Raw genomic sequence first — 24,895 nt, 5'->3', positions numbered from 1 at the left:
AAACAGTTTATGTATCAAATATGCATATTCAATTTACCATTTTCTGCATGTGTCATATACAAATATAGTGTCTATATTTGTCCCCAATATGTTACATACGAGGGGGTGCCTCGCTCGGCATTTCCTTGTTTGAACTGTAAAATGTGTGCACTAGTCTGAATAATCACCCATAACTATGTTTACTGATCTATCTTAAAGGTAAGGTAATGGGTTCGTTGATCCCTTTTATTCAAAAAGAGCTCTTTCCAGGAGAATATCATAATGATATAGACAAAAGGAAGGATGTGGGGAAGCAACAAATGCGGCAAAATATGACACATAGAAAACAAAATGGTTATGGAGTAAACATTCGTGTGACAACAACTCAGACGATACATAAAATCAGCATAATGAAGAAAAATTTGGTTTCCCTATATACGTGTATCCGCAGTGTTGGTGTACGAGGCGCGTTTATGATTTTCATTATGTTACTTGATATGAAAAATTGACAAAAAATAATATTTTACTTGTAAAAGTAAATCCTGAGCCTGTAATAGCTGCTCTTCTTGTTCCATTTGAATTAATAGAAACAACGTTGTCGCCTTTCTTGTTCTCATAGAATCATATAATATGAGCTCCATGTTTTGTGAATGTCTTTCTTAACTGTCGTATTAGACTGACCATTGCATATCGCGCATGGCACTTTAAATGTATTTTAGCGCGAAAATTAACTTACATTTAGCTGGATTTATTGCCGTCGTTGTTCCATCTTGTTTTACTTTTATTCGATGGCAACACAACGGGATTACGAGGTCTTCACGAAGTCGTGTTGGCATCGTAAGACCTTCGGGTAGCTTCGTGATTCATTCGTGTAGACATCGTAATGTCAAAACTGCCCGATGGAAACGATGAAAACACGAATGCAATACGATGTTCAAAGATGCATTCTCGGTGACATTATGATGGTGAGGATGATGATACGAACTCAATACGAACCCTCAACATCGGACGCACCTTCGGGGATTTTTTAACATGTTAAAAAATTTAGAACCCTTCCCGAAGTTGTCCCCGAAGGCTAGAAAAAGTGGCCGATGATTCTACGATGGTTAAAGATCGCACTACGAATAGCCCGATCTGGATACGATCACTCCCGATTTTGAAAATTTCTATAATCGTGTTGCCATCGGCGTAAAAATCGGGACAGTGTGACGCGGGCATTAACATTTTACCTCTTATCTCACCTTAATCTTTTTATATTTACGAAGTTTCATAGATTCAATTGGTTTGTTCAGTGTAAGTTCACTTGGTTGTGTGTGTATGTCATTTGTTTCGGTTCAGCCATTTTAATATATATTTTATAGTGTGTCTGTCTATGTTGTGATGTAATACTATTGTTTCAGATAAGGGTGATATGTGGTACCTACGTAAAACGTATCAACCCCCTACATTCGTTTGAACCTGTCCTAGTCCATAAGTGTTTCTCGTTTCCCTTTTTTTATATAGATTATACCGTTAGCTTTTTTGTTTGAATGGCTTTACATCAGTAATAATTTTGGTCCTGTATCGCTAGGTGTTAGCCAAGGCTTCGGATAAAGGAAAGTACTTTGACCTAAACAAATTATGCCTTGCCTGGAGAGTTGTCTCATTGGCATTCAAACCACATCTTCTTATATTTATATCCTTTTTTGAATTTACAGGTTGGTATTTTTGGTAAAGTTTTATTAAATTTTAAGGAAAGGCTGTGTACAATTTATCATTTTCTTTTACAAATATTATGTTTAAATATTATATTTGATTTTCCATTTTTTATCTCCAAGTAATTGCGAGTAAAGTAGAACATTTTTTTCTGGTGATATAACAATATTTCGCAAAAATTTCAGAAGAAATATTAAGATAATGTGTATAACATGCTACAAACATATGTTCCATCTAAAATTAAGGGAAATAAAGTGAAATCGAGTTGTTTTGCTTTTATATCCTATTGCAGTACTTAATGTTTACATACATGCGCACTCCTTTCACTTATGTATCATTGTTATCTCTTCATATTCCCGCAAAAGTTTGATTATATTTTTATTTCCATGCCGTTTTGCAATTTTCATTGGTGTGTCATTATTGTTTGACGGTCTATTTACGTTTGCACCGTTTTTTAACAATGTATCTACTAAATCTGTATGTTCTTTCTCACATGCAATATGAAGTGGTGTAAAGCCATTTTTGCTGTTTTCAATATTAATATCGTTCATTGTACCATGTGGACGTTGCTGTAAGAGGAATATAACTACATCTAGACGATTCATTTCGCACGCTACATAAAATGGTGTCCTTCCAATATCATCAACTTTATCCAGTTTGGCTTTCTTCTGTACAAGAAATCTAACTACTTCAGTATGACCTTTAATGGATGCCAGATGGAGTGGGGTGAATCCATGTTTATCTTTCTTATTTTTGTGTGCTTTGTGTTTTATTAACAGATCGGTCATGTGCAGGTCACCATTGTTACAAGCAAAATGAATCGCACTACGATTGTCACTGTCTCGGAGATGCACGTCTGCGTTGTGCTGTAAAAGAATTTCAGCAATGTGCTGATGTCTGTGCAATACAGCCAAATGAAGAGCTGTTTTCCCGTCCAGATCTTGTGTATCAATGTTTGGCATGTCATTTTTCACAAAATATGCTAATAAATCAGTGTAACCCGAAGATGAAACTTGATGAATAACAGTCGACTTGTCTTTTGCATCAACAATAGATTTTGCTTGTAAATGTTTTTCAAAGTGTGGAATCATTTGCCTTCGAAACTTACTAGAGCACAATTGCTTATTTGTAAATACAATAGATAAATATCCACGACTAATGTCTCGTATTAATCGAGTGAAATATATGTTGTACAAATCTGGAGTAATATTTATCATGAAACTGTCAAAATTTTCTAATAAACCAGCTATTTGTATTCTTGTCTGCACAAAATCAATAGATCCATATGTTAATACACTTCTTATAAAATGTTGACCAATACAACAAGCCATCATTTTAAAAATATATTTATGCATAAATGTAAAACAGTTATCACACTTCTTAACGAATGTACCATCTAATGATCGCAGAGTAGATAACAGTAAGCCTTTAGAAGGAGTTTGCAAAATTCCTGACTCAGTAATTATATCTCTAAGCATGACGTCAGTCTTAACGTTATCTTCATCTAGTACATTTTCTTCGACAACATTGTCGAAAACAACGAGCAGGGCTAACACTAAGTAGGTCGCATTTGATTTCAGTTTAATGTTGTTGACTTCGTATGCTACATAGCTGGTAGGATATGTGAAAAAGTTTTCATTTTCTTTACTAGCTGCTAAAATTATGCAAATACATGGGAAAAAGCTGTATAACATGCAAATGTCATCTTTAAGTTCACTAATGATTCCACTCTTTAGGTAAGATTCACCAATCTCTTTTCTTTCGTCGACTGATAACTGAAGGTCATCTAAGAGAAAATCACAATGTTCAAAGGAGATATTCTCCAAAGCTAGTTGATTCTGAACCAATTGATATATCTGCGATCTACAGGTCATTATTATTTTTGTGTTAGCATGGTAATCTAAAACTGTTTTTAAAGAGGAACAAATAAGCTTGAAATCTGTGTCACAGCAATATATCCCAAAAACGTCATCAATTATAAACACTTGGTTCATACTTGACAAGGCATACTTATGTAGATCACAAGCATTGACTTCAATTACCATGCATTTATGGGTTTTCTCTAAAATAAAGGCCACATAATATGCATTTGCCGTTTTACCAACGCCTGGAGGCCCACTTATTAATAAACAGTTGTTGTTCTGAATTCTCTCCAAAATTACTTTTGTGGCTCTTGTACTGACAAACTTTTCCGTTTTCTCTTTCCAATTTAGTTTTTCCTTATTTAGGATATCTGGAAATAAAACAAATGGTACAAAAAACTACATATACCTGCTTTTTTTTTAACATTTTTACCTATTGCGTCTGTTCGTTGTGTTCACCAATCGTTGCCAATATAATGGAATTTGATGCGACTGTCATACACATAAGAGCAATCCACCATTTTCTACATCAGAAAATGTCTCTACAAAGTCAGTTATATGACGGTTGTATCATTCGTTTGATGTGTTGGAACTTTTTATTAGAGAAATTCCTTTTAGAATTGTCCAAGGTGTTCAGTATTTTTGTGATTTAAATCTTGGCTAGATTTTAGGATTTATCAATAAACACATGAAAGATCCCAGGATTAAAAGCTTTTACGCTAGACGCAGGTTTCGTTATCTTTAGAAAAGTCATCAATGAAACTCGAATAAAAAAGTTAAAAAGGCAAAATCAACTACGAAATAATTTGAAGCGCATAGAGTCCTTGTTAATTCAAAAGGTTTTGCCAAATTCAGATCATGTTATCTATTCAACTTAGCATTATCATCATGTCAATTCCGTCATTTTTAATTTAGTAAACAGAGGCCTCTATTTCAACGAGAAAAGTGGTTAAATTTATATGCTCGACATTTTCTCTTTTCATAAATAGTTGATTGGTTGATATCAAATACAGTGGTCAATATGTAATGCATATTCCGGACTAAACAAATTGCCAATAAAATAGTAGTTGGATACTGTAATATTAGCCTTCCGGAATGATAATCGGTGCAATTAAGACTGTGCCTACAAAATGAGGGTTTATTGTTTAGGGATAGAAATCGAACCTTCAAACAAGGCTCCTACTGACCTCTTAAATAGTTGTTGCAATAGTTCTAAACCTGCAGATATCGTCTTTTTCTACAAGAGGAATCGGATTAAATGTCCCCATCATGAGACGTTATTTAATACATTTTGTGTTGCATATACCATAGCACTAAACATATCTTTTAGTCACATGTCCACCCAAAATATCGATAAATACATATTTGTAATTTTGTAATCAAAAGAACAATATATACTAGCATTTAATTTCAGGATAGGTAACTTTATTTTACTGCGATTTTTTAAAACCAAGAAGGGATTGATATAATATTGAGACATGTGCATCGGATCTGCGAATACAAAAAAAGGCAGCAGTAGTATACTCATAAATCGATTGAGAAAAAAAAACCAAATCAAGGCTACAAACTAAAACTGAGGGGAACGCATCAAATATAAGAGGATAACAACGACCTTACAAAAAAACAGCATTAAAAAAATGTAACACAAACAGAAACGAACTTTAATATTACATTGGCCATTTTGCTGACTTGGTACAGGACACACACAAGACTAACCAGTGACGTTCAGATGAAAAAAGTTCGACAGCCAAAACAAGTACAAAGTTGAAGAGCACTGAGGACCAAAAGTTCCAAAACGTTGTGCCCAATACAGCTAGGGTTTTCTAAGAACATCCTTATTATTTAGAATAATTTATACTTTTGCAAACAGTAAATTTTATAGAATGACTGTATGATAGATATACATGACAAAACTAATGTGGTGAAATAATACCGAAAAAACGGATACATCACATAAAACAACTTAATCCAGAACATAAAAATACACAGCCGAGTTGGTCAAAGCCTTAACGTACAAAGTGACGTCACATTTGAAAAATAAATCGTTAAATTTTATTGTGTGAATCGAGGAGCTATTCGCGTGTCTTTTGTAAATGAACTACAATTGGATCAAATCAGATAAAATTGTTAATATACTAACTATTCATAATTTCTTTGTTGAACCATGAATCTTCGTCATCAGTGCCTGTAAAATATCAATCCATTTCAAGATTAAAGTATGCGTTCAATTTCAGATGAAAAAATATAAACATTAAAAGAACAGTTTAATGTGTACGAAGACAGAAACTAACAAACCCCAGGTGATATAGTTTATTGATATATCAATCTTTTGATATACGTATGTTTTATTTCCTGAGAAAAATAAGTATGTTTTAAATGTCATCATTACTTATCTTTTCTTTTATTTGAAATGGTCAACATGTTCTGAATAGCTTCTAAATAATATTGAACGATTACTTTTAACATGTAACGTTCAATTGCAGCCATTCAATTGATTTTAGGTCTTATCAACTGCCGCAAATTCAGTACTGGTTAGACTATTTCTGTAGTCTCGTTAGTACATTGTCAACTTATGATATAAAAAGAAAATGTGATATATTTGCCAATGAAATAACTCCTCACAAGGGACCAACTAATACAGAAATTAACAACTTGAGGTTACGCATAACAAGCATTTTATAATATTTTGTGTTCATGCAAATAATTTCAATTTCAGGTAAGTAACTTACTCTGGTGTTGAGAGCAATATGCTACCAGCACAAAGATGAGCATACCTGTGAATATAAACAAATTTGTCTAAAAAGCCAAATACAAATGAAATATAATTGTAGAAATGAAGACTGAGTGTAAAAGACGGATTCACGGTGTTTTTTGGGCGTCTGGCGCAGATACGAAATTTCACTCCTGGTATCTATGACGAGTTATTTTAGTATAATTGTGTAACTGTGATCCTTAATCTTTACTTTAAAATCTTCCATACATATTTGTTTTTATCGGTTTTGGCACACTAATAATGTTGTGCAATGCCGTTCATTTTATCATGCTAACAATCGGTCTCAAATCTTTATCGGGCCTTTATTTATTCGAAGTTTTGTAGGTTTATTTCAGCATATACATGCGTTTATGAGATCTATTTTCAATACCTATTGAACTCACAACAGTTACACTGAAAACAGTTTGATTTTAGGTTTTGTGGCGTGTTGGAGATCTTACTAATATTTGAGATAAGGCACTACAATAAAAGAACTGTCAATTAAATGCACTCGATTTTTACAGTTTTTTTTTACGATTTCGTTATACACAATTTTGTTTCAATTCTGTCACACACCACCTGTATACCATGAATTAGCAACATGACTCATGTAGTTAAAACTATTGCCTCTATGTGTTTGTTATATTTGGACTTTTAACACTCGTGATGCATATCTTTATATCTTTCATAAAACATATTTGGCAGTTGAAATAATAATTCTTGTTTATGCTAATTTTAAGCTTAGTGTTTTTGAAAATATTTAAATCTGAATGTATATGTTTTTGGTCAAAATACAAGTGATATACATACCAATAAGAAAAGGCAAACAAAATATAATGGCGAATGAAACGTAGATTCGACCTAAAAAATAGACAAAATTATGTGTAATAAATACAAAGCAAATTACCACAACATCTTTAAGACAAAAAGAAAACAATTATAAAACCAAAAGAACAGTAGTGCATATACATATCAGCTTAGAAGACCCAAGTTCCCAGTTCAAAAGTATACATTGAACTGAATAAAATTTAACTCTGAGTTGGTATCACTGAGCATAGTCACTAGTTACAGTCGATTTATGCACAATCTTAAAGTAATATGGTAAAGTTGGAAGCGACAATTGAAACACAACAGTCGTGCTAAACAACAAACACAATAAACAAAAACAAAAATACGTCAACCACGTTACTGGTTAAGAAGGACATCAAATTGGAAGGAAATATTCGTGCTGATAGTTCGAAAACAAACAGCCAATGCCATGGCAAAATACGATAAGCGTCAAAGGTCAACATGGTCAAAAACAGTACACATAACAAAAAAAAAAAAGAAAACTAACGACCTAGCAATACAAACCTTAGCAATGTGGTCAGGGACGATAGGCATATCCTGTTCCACACGATACACCCATTGTGGTAATCATGTAAAACAAATCTTATGATAACTAAAGTATGGTAAACAACTTTCGAAAAAGATCGAAAGGGATTGTGGTAACGTTATTTGGATCATTACAGTCGTTCTCTGTGAAACAGATTGTCCGTATCTGTCAGCCAGCATGTGGTTCGTGTTGTTTATTCTTTAGTTTTCTATGTTGTGTCATATGTACTATAGTTTGTCTGTTTGTCTTTTTCATGTTTAGCCATGGCGTTGTCAGTTTGTTTTAGATTTATGAGTTTGACTGTCCCTTTGGTATCTTTCGTCCCTCTTTTGTGATGACATTCATAAACTTTTCGAACTAACAACAGTTTTATTACTCCATTACATGGAATTATTTATACAATAACTTTATTAGGTCTTTCCACTTTTCTGTGGAAAGACCTATTGTTTTTCTTCTGATTATTTTTTTTTTCTTCCGCCTAATTTTGTTCTTGCGATAAACATTTGTTTCGCAATATGTCGCTTAGATATTTGGTATATGATATCGAACAGTTTATGCGCTTTTGAAATTTACCCTGCGTAAACGAATACTTTTCTTTGTAGGAGTTATCTCCCCAAACACTGTTTTCCTTGTTAGCGCATCTCCTTCGCAACCGTAAAAGATTATGACAAATTTATTTTACAAAATTGCTCGTTATATCCTTCGCATGATTTGTCCTATTTTGACCGAAGCGATATGACCGCTCCATATGAGAGTTATTTCCCCTTATGCATCTGATATAAGTGATATGAATTTCTATCTTATAAATCATAAGTGATAGAGACCTAGGATCTTTTGATTTGAGGTCCTTGGTCCCAAAAAATGAAAATTAGGTCAAGGTCAAAGGTCAAGGTCATATTCTAATATTTGAATTTGGCTTATTTTCACTTATATCCAAAGACTGTATAAGATATCAACAAATTATTTTTACTAAATTGTTAGTTGCGACATGTCGTAAGATGTAAATTTTGATTGCAAGCGTACGTTGAATGTAAAAGGGAGTTTTCTCCCCTCTTGTATTTAAAAATACGCGTTTGGTGATATAACTCATTAACTAAATATAATAAAGACCTATGGTCTTTTGATTTGAGGTCCTTGGTTTATGACCTTGAAATTGATCTCAAGGTCATAGCTTAATTTGACGTTCTAGATTTTGACCTTTGCTTTTATTCTATATGTATACATGATAAAGATATACAACTTTTAGAAAAAGGTATCAAACCATTTAACCTTGTAAAAAACAACCGGAAGTGACCCTTTGTAAACCGGAAATAGCTATTTTTTTGTACTTTATTAATATAAAAGTATATAGAACCAGATATTTTTGGAATCAGTGTCAAGTAAATATTCAAATATAATCGGAAGTAACATTTTTCAAACCGGAAGTAACAAATTAACTCCCTTATTTAAAAAAAATGTATGGAAACAATATATTTTTGGAATCAGCTTACTAGGAGCTATCATTTGACGATTGAAATGACATTTTAAACTTAGTTTCACAACTTTTCATATCAAAATACATTGTTTTGATGGAAAGACCTTCAATTGTTCTCTGAACAATTGGTTTTTAATTATAAGCAGCAATCCTTTTCAATAAATTTATAAAATCATGTTAGGAAATTCAAGCTCTGGACCTCAGAAAATATTGTAATTTTAAAGCATCATTTCACAGGGGCGGTTCAAGACATTTTAAAATTTGGGGAGGGGTGGCCCAACCCAGAAAAAAGGGGGGTTTCAACCATATGTCCCCATTCAAATGCATTGATCGGCCTTAAAAAAGGTGTTCTAACCCCCAGACCCCCTTGGATCCGCCACTGTTTAATGAATGAATAACGCCATGTACTTTAGTTGACGATGAAGTTTAGAACTAAATATTGATGTTGTGTCCTTAATTTTGTAAACTGATAAATATAAGGACTTTTTTTTATGATAAAGACAATATGTAGACCCTCACGAATTCAAATAACATAATCATTTTTATCCAATGGTATTAAATGTAAAAAAAATGTGGGGAAAACATCTCATTTAAAATCCTAGGTTTTTTGCGTTTTGCCATTGTCTTCAAAACTATTCAAGTGTCAATGTTGTCAATAATTTTCATGTCACAATTGTTTTCAAGCGAATGAGTGATGTTAGTCTATTGGATCGTTCAGTTTTATAATTTATTACACAACAATGTATCTACCTGTAGTTATAGCACCAGACTCGTCAATGGTAACTGTCTGAATTTGATCTTCAATTATTCTACAATTTTAATCCATATTATGAATAATCAACTATACAGTAATAACAGCAGTCTATATAAAAGTAAGTCAAATTTATAGAAACTAAAATATAATTTGTTATGTGAATGATATATCTAGCAAAAGATGAAAACATATGAAAGCTTGCAATTTGCCAAAATCTTTCTCATTATAATATAAGAGTAATACAAGTCATCAACATCCACAGGGAAATTAAGATTATCAACATCAATGTGAAGTCATTTGGATGACCCCCAGTTTTTTGCTCAACTTCTGTTGTAAATTTACATGTATAAGGTATACAATATAATACATGTAATAGAAATACTGAACTCCGAGAAAAATTCAAAATGGAAAATCCCTAATGAAATTACAAATCAGAGTTCAATCACATCAAACGAATTGACAACAACTGTCAGTTTCCTTACTTGTTAAAGGCATTCTGTTATGCAGAAAATTGTATTTTATTGTAATTAAATTCAATACCGTCGTTATTGTTTTAAGCATCGTTTTTATTTGATGTTGATGGCTTCTTTGTAAATCTATATTTACTTCTCTGTTTGTACGTAACTTTTTATCAGTTAACAATGCATAGCTAATCTTGTCTAATTTCTTTTAAAACTTAGTATATTTCAGCGTCATTCCATACCCTTTTTTTATAGACTTGTAAAAGAATACAGAATGCAAGGATTTCAAGGCAAATATAAACTTACTCTGTGTTGTCTTTCAATCGGCATTCAAATGATGAGTTCCAGTGCGTTGTAGGCGGAACACAATCATAATCTATGAAATTAAATGTGCAAAATATACGGTAAGTCATTTGTGAAGTTATTTGTGATGATCTTAAACTCATATTATTATCGCCCTTTTACAGTTATAATATTAAAAACCGTGTTACAAAAATTGCAAAAAAATGTCAATACAAAGTTAAGGTGTTTTGTACAAAAGTATTACTATGTAATTCATTATATATAGGCTTATTTTGAATTAACACTGTTTTTTTTTAAATAGATTAAAGATATGTATATGACTTGGACATTTTTGACGATCATATACTTTAATGTATTCAAATTCAAAGTCAAGCCTTCAGGCACTAATTAAATTCATCATGTACATGTGATTCATATAAATTATTTGTTTTAATTTGTTTAAAAGCAACTTTATCTTAACAATCAAAACAAGCAACACATAGATTTTATCTAAAACAAAAATGATGTGAAGTTGTTAAACTGTTAGTATAATGGAATGTGCATGAAACTCAAATCATGAATTAACTACATCTAAAACAACATAAAAACAAAACAAAAAACTGCACTTCTACAGCATATCATAAACAGTAGTATGCAGTATATTAAACTGATATTTAGTCATGATAGCAAAAAATGCTCACTCTACTAATTACAAATGTATCTGAAAACTAATGATTAATAGCAAGTAAAAATAAATAAAAATAAAAACAACACTACTTTTCTGGAAAGCATCTGAAATATATTTTGAAATCAGTTTGATATAAAATAACTTATAAAAATGAAATATTTTAAAATTTTCTTCATTCTCTTATGATATCATAGCAATGTAATTTGTTATAAACTCTTTAATTGCATTATTCATGTTATTGTCATTTATTGCTTTTTCTCATAATTGAGGTTTGTTAATTGCTTTTTAAGAGCTACTCTTGTCTATTTTTGTTGAACAAATTCCCAAGGTCTATTTTTTACTTATGAATTTCGTCGCTAGTTTTCTCATTTGGAATTGTTTATGCGGGGACTTTTATGGATTTTTGTTCACCGTTAAAGGTTGTATAATTGCCTTGTTATTGATAACAATAGCCTAGTTTGAATTAGGATGGACAGTTACTTAAATAAAGATTTACTAGCCCATCATAAAAATTGGACAGTCATTTTCATAAAGCAAGGGACTGATTATTCATTTTCAAACTATATTTATGATTAGAAAACATAATTTTTTAAATGATTTGTTTATTATAAATAATATATGTATAGTCAAGTCATTGTGTACCATTTGATCAGAATTAATCATCATCCTCTGCAGAAATTATTCTTTCACATTCCCAACTGCATGCATGTATATGTATTGCATATCTATTTAGTATTAAAGTTTGGTTGTAACTACAATGTAGTATCTTTAAAAGTATTTGCAAACATATTTCGCCGAGCGGAGCAAAGCAAAATATTTTTAAAAGGGTTTTGGAGCCACTGAAGGCCCAAGAAACTATAGAACAAATGATGCAAAAACCCTTTCTTAATCTGAAAATACAAGTTTTGCTTTAATAATTTTAACTTAAGTTTCTAGGGACAACAATAAAATACCAATGTGCACGATAAAGCAAAAATGGATTTTACATAGTTAATTCTGTGATTGCAGTTTTTTTTAACTCATGATCAATTTCATAACAAAATTACTAGATTACAAAAGGAATGCAACACTAACAAAATACAGAAGGGCAGTCAATGAACAAAAGACAAATAATGAAGAAACATTGATCCCGAAAAATCAATGTAGTTACGGCCCTGTTAAAAATAAAAGTGAGGTAAGGTTTCCTGAGACAATATACCTCAAGTTTAATGAAACCAATTGTCAGACATTTCAAGTATATATTTAAATAATATCTATATTTTAATTATTAAAAAAAATTGGGAAGAGTTTCCCGATTTTTTTTTTTGGGAAAAGATGAGTTTATGAAGAATCTGGTGCCATCTCATTCTTTCGATTAGACCTGCTGAGTTATTTATTTACAATGCATTGCAAGTCAGGTAATTTATTTTCAAACTACCACAGAACAAACCATTTTTTTTGTGATTATCAAGATTGATTTATTTATTTTCAAAATCCTCCTCCCCCAGAATATCAAATGGTCGTCCCCTTACCTGGAGTTAGAATTCCTCCAACAGAACATTTTCTTAAGTAACATGTACAATCTTCCTTCTCCGGCAAACACATACATGGATTTCTTGGTTTAATGACGAAAGCATAGCCGTTAGCATAATCACACCTACATGCCGTGTCTTCAGTACTTGTACCTTTTGTGTACATAAGTTGTCCAATACCATTGCATTTCGACGATTTGAGCACACATTCAGAATTCTCATTGGTCCAGAATCTAATCGGTTGATACCTGTTAGTGCCACATGGAACTCCTTGTAATGTCCCGACAATTATAAAATTGTATCCTAATAAGAATATAATGATTGGGATATGAACATTGAATACATAAAATTGCATTTGAAAAATAGAGGCCTCAAGCAGCCTTTGTCGCTATTAAACCTGATATTTGTATTTACAATTGATACATTTGTACATGAAAAGATGCAACCGTTATACTTTTGCTTTAAATTTTGGAACATAATTTAAAAAACTGCGTTTATCCCCTATGTTTATTTTTAGCAATGTTTGCCATGTTGGTTGGCAGGAAAGGGTCATTGGATACCTTTTTTTGAAACTTGATACCCTACTACTTACTGTGGCTAGGTTTTGGTCAAATTTGTCTCTGTCGTTTTGGAAAAAAATAAATTTTACTTGTTAAGGGCAATAACTCCTTATGCGGTAATATAATCATTTTGGTTGTGTTGACTTAATTGTAAATCTTACATTGCCGAAAAATTATTACAGTTTATCTCTATCTATAACATGTATAATAATATTCAAGATAATAACAAAAAAAATGCAAAGAAAATCCTTCAAATTACTAATCCTGGGGCAGCCATCCAACAACGGCTTGTGTTCAGGACAGATTGATCTTAACCTGGTAAACATGTTTACCCCTTTTTTTCTATTTCTAGCTATGGTAGTCATCGTGATTTGTAAGTTGGGTCACCGGACTAATTTTTGGAACAACATACCACAATGATAGTTGTGACCAAGTTTGGTTAAATTTGGCCCAGTAGTTTCAGAGGAGAATGATTGTGTAAAAGTTATCGACGACGGACGACGACGGACAACGGATGACAGACGACAGACGACGGACGCCAAATGATAAAAAAAGCTTAGTTTGCCGTTTGACAAAACAATGACATACAAGAAAGGTATCTTTTTATAAAAAGTGTTGTTAATGTCAATGAACATAGAATTTACAGAACGTTGAATGTTTTAACAAGATGAGAACATTTAAAACAAACGGACAGAAATATACGATAAACGTCTTTAGTTGTGCTTCCTCTTTTCACTTTGACACATTGAATTGTCTTTGTTTACTTACCAGGTATTTCAAATTCTGGCTTATTTCTACATGACTCTCTGTTGTGCTTCGTGTTATCATCGAACAAACAAAGATATCTGTCACTGTCATTGCAATTAGCAATGGCTCTTATTTTTCGTTGTAGATATTTTGGGCAGGATAATTGATATGAATGTGATTCCAGCAATACAATCATCTGCAGTTAATAAACAAATAAATCATTATAATTCTTTAAACTTGTACCTACTTATAAGATTAGAGAATATAATTATAATTATTAATGACAAATAAAATAATATTGAAATATTTTTGTTTATTCAATTTACAATTTAAATAAACATGTTGCTTGATAAACATATGTTGAGAATGTTTGCATCCATATTAAAAGATAACCACACATAATCGATTTAATAATCGATTTGCTCTGCAGAAACCATTTGATTGCTGTTGGCGAATGATATAATTTAGTATAGGAGTCGATAAAGTTCCAAAACAACAGATCACTCATTGTTACCCTCAGTAATACCTTTAGCATGTTTTAGAATTCGACAGGTTATTTCTTTATCTTATTCATATGTATTCATGGTATTCGTAACCTAAATCTATAGACTTGCCCACTTTTTTAGATTTTATTGTATTGTCACATATAAAGACGCATGGATTCGATACCTAAATGGATGACTATTGAAAGTTTCACAAAGTGTCTGATGTCTACAATGTATCTGACAATGTGAATGTGTGTATTTATACTAATTGAGGCGAGGATATGATATGATTCTTACACCTATATTTTTTTTCAATTTTTTGTGGTGAGTCGTTCATATCATTACCTTCGAAAACTTAACACTTCAAGTTCCCTAAATTACGATTAAAAATGCATTGTATTTCTTTGATACAAATGAGTATTACTCAGCTCCCAAGTTCTTTTCTAACTATCGATAGCAATGATACTCATGATTTTGTCTCATTTTTGTAGAATCTTGTCCAAAATACATGTCATATCGTATGCAAACTATATGTACAAACCCAAGTGTTTAAAGATTATAAACTCTGACGTATACATATATTATGCGGTTAGAATATTTAAAGAGAATGCTATGACTAGAAAACGAATGAACTTACCAAGAGAACTGTTTTCAAACACCAAGAAGCCATACTAAAAGAAGAGATACAAATAATTTTGAAATAAATAATTGCTCGAGAAAGAAAGTATTTACTTATTAGATTCAAACAAAACTTCATTATTTCAAGTATTTGTTAGTTCTTTTTCTCCATGTACTTTTTTATTCTGTTGATGGTCACCTTTTTGTTATAAATGCAGTATGTAACAAATTAAGTTTGAAATTGCAGGTGATCTGAAAGAAATTTATGCAAATACCTTACAAGAATGTTGATTTCCTTCAATAAATTAACCGTCAAAATAGCAACGTATCATATCGTTCAGTTTCTTTAAACTCATGAAACTGATGTTTTCCCTTCATAATCATAAAAACATGCTTAAGTTTTGTTTTAGTTGGTGTTGTTGTAATCGTATTAATAAATGTGTTATACATTAAATGGTATAATAAAAAAACCTAACAATAATGGTTAAGTACACGACACAATACCCTATTTGAATTCGACTCCTTCAAGAAATATTTATGTATAAATACATACAAGCTGGTAGACAGACAACAGCCAACGACATACAAGCCATTTAGTATACGGTTTGATTTGTGTATTTATATGGATTATAAATTTAACGAGACAGTCAGTTCCTAGACCCGGTAATAGACTAGCATACCAAATTATCAAGCCTGCTATACTGGAAGAGGTTTTCTAATTTGAGAGGTGTAATAAGAATTAGAATTAAACTAAATCAAAAGAAAGGCTAAAGATCCCAGAGTTGCTGTAAAAAATATGAGTCTTTGTTCATCAAAATTAATCTGCAATAAGCCGTACGTTGTGTAATGGTCTATCATTAAAATTACTTACACACAATTCGTGGGTGTAAGAAAATACTGCGCGTCAAATTTTATCATACACAGGAAGAGATGTTTTTAAATGTACTAGGTTTGCACTTTTTCCCAATTTAGCATGTTTAGTTTCATGTTTTACTGCATGAAAAATATAAAATTGCAAGGTATGGCTTAGGTCATGTAGTATGTTGCGTCTTGTCATTTGTCAATGATGGTGAAAAAATATAAGAATATTAGTCTCAGATCTTTTGTTTTTAACAACATGCATAACTTTTAACTTGAAAGGAACCAACAAGATATCTTTTGGAATTCCGTGTCATTGACGCATATACAATATATCCATGATATTCCATACTTTATTTTCCGTTTAAATGAAATATTCACAACATACTTTTAAAATTTTGGTTTCCACCTTGTGTCAATCGTTTTCTTCTTTCCAGAAAAATCGGACATTGGTTTCGAATGACAAAGACTTCATATGAAATGCTACAAATTAAATTATGTTGAATTCTAACAAAAAAAAAGCTTAACGACTTTTAACGACGTGACTTTCGTGAGTTTGAATATTGAAAGGACACGATGCATGTTCAACAATGAACATTCCTTTGGATTTAAAGTGACGACACTATATTTGATTATTGTTTACATGTAGACTGTAAACAATAGCGAAAATGTGTATATACTGTATAACTGATCATTGATAATATAGTGTGCAATTAAAATTAGGAACATTGTTTACCTGTCTTCATTGTAGCTAAAAGATATCATTTAAGATTAAAGCTTACATACTGAAAGTAAAGGGGTTTAACCATTTTTTCACTAAGTTGAAAACAATAATAGAAACAATTAAGTTCAGATTTAATTAAAACAACAAGGCTGTATCTGTTATGATCATAATACGTATATCGTTAAATGATTGTGTACTATAGAAAAACTGTTTATGCATGGATATGTAAATATGTCACATTAAACTTCACAATCAATAAATAGAAATAAAAACGCCATACCTTTTATATACTTCCCTCTAATGGATTTCCTACCTATGTTTAAATTACAAGTAAAAGGTAGGGTACACTTTATTTAAAGGTCATGAATATGTGTGCATAGAAGTGTTTTTCGCCGAAATGTTAGTTAGATAACGTACAGGATATGGATTTAAAAAAAAAATATTCATAAGGGGTCCTTAAGCATTTCAAGATCTATATTACTCGGTTAAAATGTTTTATTTCAGAATTTTCTTCAAAAAATGATGAATATCCTTCGTTCTAATAGAGATTCGTGATTAAATAAGGTAGGATCTCAACAATTCCATAAATATTGAAGGACGTCCTAACTTCTTTCAGATAAATTTCGCTTAACAATAATGTGAAAAAAGAAAAATATAAACGGAGTGACAAGTTGGCATGAAATTATTTATACAACTAATTATCAAATATTAATGCATACAGAAAGTAAACCATCTACAAATATTAGATAGATTGTTGGTTGATCAATGTATTAACAGGGGAAATAAAAACAGATGATCTCTTATAGCATTAAGAAATTTTTCGAAATTACACATTCTGAATGGGCTCAATGAATATTTCCTACACTTATGAATTAACTTAAGTTAATCTCGGAGTCCTTAAATATAGGATATTTGTTCTGTTGTTTTTATTCTGTTTATTTTTATTTTGTAGTTACAACATGTAATTTAAATGATGAAATCACAACGCAAGCGTTTTACTGGCGGTTAAAAATATAAACATCTTCTTATACATTTTCAAACACTATGGTTTAAATAACGTTTTATTTTATGATCACCTGATTACAGTTGATCATTCAAATTAAACATGTCTGTGTCATTTGGTCCCTTATGGAGAGTTGTGACATTGGCAATCATACAACATCTTCTTTTTTGCATGGGAACTTTTGATTTCAAATAACTCGAAGCATCAGCCATTACTCGTATACAAATGTAGCTATTTTAAACATGAAAAAATACATTTGTATACGAGTATGTCAATTTGTTGTCATCTTTTGGGATTTTTTCCCAGTCTGTAATAATATTCATACGGATGAGAGGCATATCTTGCTCTGTAGACACTTTTTAAATCTGCAGCCATGTCTGGTTTCAAAGAGGACGTTATTTCAGAATACGAAACAAACAAAACTTTGATTGGGAAATAAACAATTATGTGCAAAAAATAAATAAGGTACGGTTGGAACGATAAACTTATAAGTTAAGACAGTTTGATTTATATAAATATGACAGTAGCAAGAAAAAAAAAAAAAAAAAAAAACAGGCTCTATTACAAAGACGAAATCTTCAAATTACAAGGCAGATATGCACGAGAATAGTGCAAACTCATCCATTTGCCTTTGCGAATCCCCCATCAAAGTATTACTCAGTGCATAAAAAAATTAGCTAGGCTTTATAAACACACAGAAAGTTACATGCTCCTTTGATGTCACAACCTGTAAACTGCTTGTTATATGAATGCGTCTGGATTCATTAAAACAATTGTGTTTAAGGCCTAGTGTCATAATTGATAGTTTTTTTATGTATCTTGTTTTAAATGCACTTCACCATGAACCACGTGACGTCCGTCTATATCACTTGCAGTTCTTATTAAAATGTATTGATCATCGATGGAAATATCGGAAGGTGTCATTTACTTTGAATTTTTGAAAAACTAAGGCTTTTCTACCTCAGGAATAGCTGTATTTGGCAAAACATATAGGAATTTTTGGTCCTCAAGGCTCTTCAACTTCATACTTTTTTTGGCCCTTTAAACATTTTTTTTATTTTCGAGCGTCTTTTTGAGACGAAACGAGCGTCTGGCGTAGTTATAAAGTTTTAAACCTGATATCTGTGATAAGCTTATTTGTTCAACCTTGGTACATCTATATACATTTATAGTTTGTATTACAGATGTCAGATTTAGTCAGACGGACACCGCTTTTGAAAAATAAAGTAAGGCGATTTATACACATGACTAAATTGTTTGTGATGTAGATGTAAATAATTGCAGGCGTACAAACGTCATTAAAGAGTAAACCACATACATTAAGCCAGAATGAAGGACCCAGACAACACAAACACCACATCACGAAAACAATCAGTGAAATAATTAGAAATTGTGAATTGATACAAAAACATTCTTTCTGAATCAATGTTATTTTTGGGTTCTGTTTTCCCCATCGGGCTAGTCGGTGATGATGGTTGTTGTTGTGGGGATAAAATCCGAAATGAATTGAATTAATTGCATATATCATGTTTGTTGGAAAACTATTCCATTTACGGACATGTGGTTCATAAGTGTTTCTCGTTTCTCATTTTTATATAGATTATATCGTTGTTTTCTTTTTTTCGTTTGAATGGTTTTACACTAGTATTTTTGGGGGCATTTTATATTTTGGTGTTCAATGTAAGGCTAGGCTCCTTGTTGAAGACCGTATCTTGACCTTTAATGGTTTACCTTTATACATTGTGACTTGGATGGAGAGTTGTCTTATTGGCCTATATCTATGTATTCCCAATGCCTTTACTGTTGTAAACTAAATGTATCTAACAACAAACACTTATGCTATGCGTTTGTGTGCAATACATAATCTTCAACGTATACACCGAATATTGTTCAAACGATAAGTGCATTTATTGTGGCTTTTTAGTTTATATATAAATATTATACTTCCCTATACTTTTTGTTGATATGGAAACGAAAATTTGGTAAAAATGACCTAATTTAATAGTGGATTTTCTATTTTTTTATATTGATTTAATAAAACAAATACAATTTTGCATTTAATCTCTTCCGTCCGTATTCACTCTAAACAGGATATTTGGTAATTCTGACATGTATAATGAGGTCACTTTTTGCTTTTTTCTAGTTTCTTTGTTCATAATATGCAATTGTCAGCTGTCTACAAACGGACACTGCTTTCGAAACATAAGGTGAGATTGTATTGTCTTTTTTTTATTCCATTGTAATTCGATGTGCATAACAATACCAAACTTACAAACTAAATGCACTAGGTATGTAAACATTTATTCGGGCCTGATATAAATACCTTATACAACAGCTCCTATGCATAACTTTTACTTTGTGCAAAAAGCTGTTCGGATAATTTTCCAAAGCTTGAGGACTAGGAACATTTGAAAAAGACTTAGTAAAAGTTTCTTCTAAATGAAAAAAAAACCACAAACAAGTAAAACAATTACTCAAACCCGCGGCACTCGTGTTTAACTACCAATTTTTATGAGCCCACGGGCTCGTTTTTGCTCGTGTATAGGTAAAAATTGCTCGCAAAATCCCAAGGGAACAGGCAAGTAGTGCATTTGCATACCAAACAGTACATTTCTATTTTACCATTCTGTGAAATGCTTCATTAGGGAACAAATAATACTTCCTGGTTTCTAGGGGATATCTTTATATTGACTTTTATGTTCGAGCCTCTTACGCTCAATTGAATTTATCTTCATCTGTGCAGGGCAAGTCAGGATTAGGTGTAGTTTTGACAGGTTATGACTCCAGTTTTATGCAAAATAAAGATACAATAGCTGTAAATGATTTAAATTATAAACGTAAACATGCAAAGCACTGGAGTAATATTTTTTTGTTATTTTATTCAAGACACTTAAAAGCATGTAGAATTTTGATTTACGAAATTATACCCATTGCAATCAAACATGATTACATATGTTGTAAATCCAATATTACGTTTTCATATTTTATAAAAAGAAGCAACGATTTGTTTGTAAACTAAGTGAAACATTGTTCGAAAAAGAATTATCCTTATGTATGGACTTCTATATATGTTTATTTAACATATATTCTGTGACAAATAAAGACGTTTAGGAAATACAATTGTTAATTAAACATGTGTATATTAATCGTATGCATTTTTATGTGTATAACGCATATGCATGTTATCATCTGGGATGAGTTTAATTCCAGTGCAATGCTTGATTTCAAAGGTAAACTAGTAGTGTTCGAATTATTAAAAGCAAAGTCAATTCTAGTCAGATTGAGATACTGTTTTAACACAACAAGATTTTGCCCTGCTAGAAATAATATACATTTGACAAAACGTTAGCAATTTTTGGTCCTCAATGCTCTTCAACTTCGTAATTTATTTGACCTTTTAACATGTTTTGATTCGAGCGTCAATGATGAGTCTTTAGTAGACGAAACGCGCATCTGGCGTAAATATAACATTTTAATCCTGGTATCAATGATGAGTTTATATACAATGAAGAAGTACATATTTCCACCAAAAAAAAAAAAACCACGAAGCAATAACTTTTCAAATCAGTGTATTGCAGAATTTAACATTATGATAGTATGTGCAAATGAATTAGTATTTATATTTCTTTAACTAGGCTGTAAGACATTAGCGTGGGGTTAATTTAACTCAGGTTTGTAATATGATTTTTCAAACGAGTCGTTATTTTATTCTCCAGTACGTCAGAGGGCATTTCCATCAAAACAGTATTCTGTTGTCGCAACTTTGAACCAATAGGCAAAAATAACACATGTAAAGGTATGTTTAATATTCTCTATGACAAACAATTGAGGAATCACATATCAACAAGCTATGTGATGATCGTCAAAGAGCAGGAAATTCAAAAATCGCTGAAACAAAGTTATTTCTAATTAATTCATGAACCCTTTTATTCTTCTTTTCAAATTTCTACTTGTTTTACTTTATAGCTATGTAGATCTGAGCGTCACTGATGAGTCTTACGAAGACAAAATGAACGTCTAGCGTATTAAATTATAATCCTGGTACCTTTGATAACTATTCAATTATCTTACAATACCTATAAGTCATCAATTGAAACAGAAGATAAAATAGCCGCCCCCCCCCCCCCCCCCCTAAAAAAAAGAAGAATATTGCACATAAGTTAGAAGGGACATTTTTTTAAGCAAATTATTATTTGGTTCCGTTTTTAGATCCCCGATGGTGTAGTTTTCCTTACTTATTTACCTAGAAAGGTATTGGGCAGGTCATGATCATGGATGTCAGCACATGCACAATTAAACAAAAAAGACACAGCAATAATGGTTGAATTGTGGGAAAACTAACGATCACAGAACAACCTACCAAATGAATGAACTATTCTCTTTAGATATTATACTTGCCTTATCTTAAAACTATTAAAAATACAGCAACGATCCAAAAAATAAAACGTGGTCCCATAATTAATTAATCTCTATATTTTCAGTGTGCGAGTTTGGATTTACATCCGATGGTTCTAAATGTGAACCATGTCGTAACAGCAAATATGGCGAAAAATGTGGAGAGACATGTTTCTGTAACGACAATGAAAGGTAAGTCTAAAACAAATTAAAAAATAATAACTTTACAACAATTTTTTTCATCAAATTCAATTTTATGAAATAATTAATTTTTCATGACAAGCACATATGTTTTCTGGTGTCTGATTGGAAGTTAAAATTGGAAAGACTGGAATTGACATTTCATTTTTCAATTTTCAAAGTGTAAATTTTTTCATTCACATAATTTTTTTCATTTCGTTGCATTTCTGTCAAAAACTATGGTAAAAATGAACACATCATTCGTGCATTTGGGGAAATCGTTACTTTCTTCCCTATTTATTCATATTTGATGCAGTATTGTTCAAATTGGATTTTTATAATTGATAACCAGTATGTGGCATTAGGGAATTAAGATTAAGTACTTACTAACTAGCTGGTGATTTTTAACGACCTTGGCTGGCTAGTAAGCCTTTGCATGGTAGGTAGGAGAGAAAATGTTAGGGAAAAACAATTATTTGTCCTTAATCCTACATAATGATTATCACAAAGACGCTTGTTGAGCTTTGATAGTGCAGGGATACAGGCAATCCCCTCTATCTGGTGATTAATGTCATAAAGGTGCGCATAATTGACGAACTTTTCCATTTTTCACACGTAGTCAAGTAGTTCAGAACAGGAGATTCGAAATAGAAATAAACATGCTAGACAAGATTAATGAAATTGAATACTAAAAAAAAGAAACAAAACATTGGCATAATCGACGACAAAAATCGCGATAATGTAAGTGTATGGTGCAGACTTTAGCATACATGCCATTTCGTACGAGGTAAGCCTCAACAAATTCGCAACCGAATCAAAGAATAAACTGCATACCTCTTCTTTAGCAAACAATTTAAAATCAAGAGCATCGCTTAATTCTACAAAATTAATGCAATCTTTGATTTGAATGATTATATAACTTGTTTGGGTTTATAAATATTTCGATATGAGCGTTACTGGTGAGTCTTTTGTAGGCGAAACGCCCGTATGGCGTACTAAATTATAACCCTGGTACCTTTGATAACTATTTAAACCACTGGGTCGATGCCACTGCTGGTGGACGTTTCGTCGCCGAGGGTATCACCAGCCCAGTAGTCAACATTCCGGTGTTGACATGAATATCAATAATGTGGTCTTTTTTATATAAATTTCCTGTTTACTAAACTTTGACATGTATGAATTTTTCGAAAAACTGAGGATTTTCTTATTTCAGGCATAGATAACGTTGGCCGTATTTGGCACAACGTTTTTGAATTTTGAATCCTCAATGCTCTTCAACTTTGTTCTTGTTTGGGTTTATAAATATTTCGATATGAGCGTCACTGACGAGTCTTATGTAGACGAAACAGGCGTCTGGCGTTCTAAATTATAATCCTGGTACCTTTGATAACTATTATGGTTTAATATTATTTTAATTTTCTAATTTCTAAAGTTTGATAGGTTGTTTATTTTCTCTTGCAGGTGTCATCATAAATACGGTTGCGTCTCTGATAGAGAAGGAAAGGATGTGTCTGGTAAGCATATAAGTTTTAACTATGTAATAGGCCACTAAAGCAACAAACACTATATGATATGTATTTGCATTTTCCTGTATACAAATACTTTATTTATCTAATCGAAAGACTCAAGCTAACTGTTTTGAAATGTTTAAACGAGTGCAAAGGATACTCATTATTGTTAGGATTAAAACTGGACCATATCTAACATGACATTATTAGCTAAAAATACGCAAACCAGACATTTTATAGAAGAAAACAAAAATTTATTTAACTAAAATTCCTAAATCATGTTCGTAATTACATGTAACAGAACATCGAATTGAGCTGATTTTTAAAAATTTATTTTAACTATATTTTCCTCTCTAATTGCAGGTACTACTACAACGTGTACAACTATCATTCACAATTTGGCAAATGAAGGCAAGTTTACCAAAATAATATTTAAGTCGTTAAAAACGCTTGTGACAAAAGCTAAAATAATATATCTTATAAATTAAAAGTTTAAATATAAAACAATACACAGGTTGACGACGTTTGTACTTGTAACAGATAGCTCTATACGATATCAAATCAAGTTTTGTATGACACATGCTTGAATAATAAATGAGTGATGTATAAAGTTATCAATCGTTTGTTTTCAATATTGCATATCTCGTTTTATACACCAGCAATAGGCAATACAACTTTTATGTTTAATGTTAATATATCAAAAAACCGAATGTTTAGGAACGAGTTATAGTTATAATAGTTAAAAGTAAGGTTTATTATCACATTAGCATTGTGTAAATAATATTTATAATAGGAAGATGTGTCTATTCAGAAACAACATATAAAAATTTGGTGCGTTATTTTCAGGTGTGAACCCACGTGTGCACCACATTTATGAGATTATTTCTAATAGATAGAAACAATAGTACAGTATTTTTCATAATTTAATTTCACATTCTCATTTTTAATTGAGGAAAGCATTGAATAACATTGATCACGTCCCGG

The 24,895-nt window shown here is 31.5% G+C and overlaps 1 protein-coding gene and 1 long non-coding RNA gene across 2 annotated transcripts in view; one reads left to right on the top strand and one right to left on the bottom strand.

Annotated features, from left to right (window-relative positions):
- Positions 1-1,682: 1,682 nt before the first annotated feature.
- LOC143042200 (uncharacterized) overlaps positions 1,683-24,895 on the bottom strand; it is a 98,061-nt gene continuing 74,848 nt past the window's right edge. The window contains exons 2-10 of the mRNA XM_076214467.1: positions 15,263-15,296; positions 14,162-14,336; positions 12,834-13,136; positions 10,659-10,728; positions 9,888-9,946; positions 7,099-7,149; positions 6,266-6,310; positions 5,677-5,721; positions 1,683-3,907 (exon numbers count right to left, since the gene is read on the bottom strand). Coding sequence (XP_076070582.1) covers positions 1,998-3,907; positions 5,677-5,721; positions 6,266-6,310; positions 7,099-7,149; positions 9,888-9,946; positions 10,659-10,728; positions 12,834-13,136; positions 14,162-14,336; positions 15,263-15,295 — 2,691 coding nt within the window. The 5' untranslated portion in view covers position 15,296 and the 3' untranslated portion in view covers positions 1,683-1,997. The remainder of the gene's footprint in view (positions 3,908-5,676; positions 5,722-6,265; positions 6,311-7,098; positions 7,150-9,887; positions 9,947-10,658; positions 10,729-12,833; positions 13,137-14,161; positions 14,337-15,262; positions 15,297-24,895) is intronic.
- On the top strand, positions 21,542-24,322 carry LOC143043379 (uncharacterized). The gene is made up of 4 exons (XR_012968351.1): positions 21,542-21,624; positions 22,310-22,415; positions 23,865-23,917; positions 24,275-24,322. It is a non-coding gene; the product is annotated as an uncharacterized LOC143043379 (long non-coding RNA).

The sequence above is a fragment of the Mytilus galloprovincialis genome, chromosome 8 (genome assembly GCF_965363235.1).
Source record: "Mytilus galloprovincialis chromosome 8, xbMytGall1.hap1.1, whole genome shotgun sequence".
NCBI classification, from domain to species: Eukaryota; Metazoa; Mollusca; class Bivalvia; order Mytilida; family Mytilidae; genus Mytilus; species Mytilus galloprovincialis.
The sequence above is the reverse complement of the archived record's forward strand: the minus strand, read 5'-3'. Positions and strand labels throughout refer to the sequence as shown.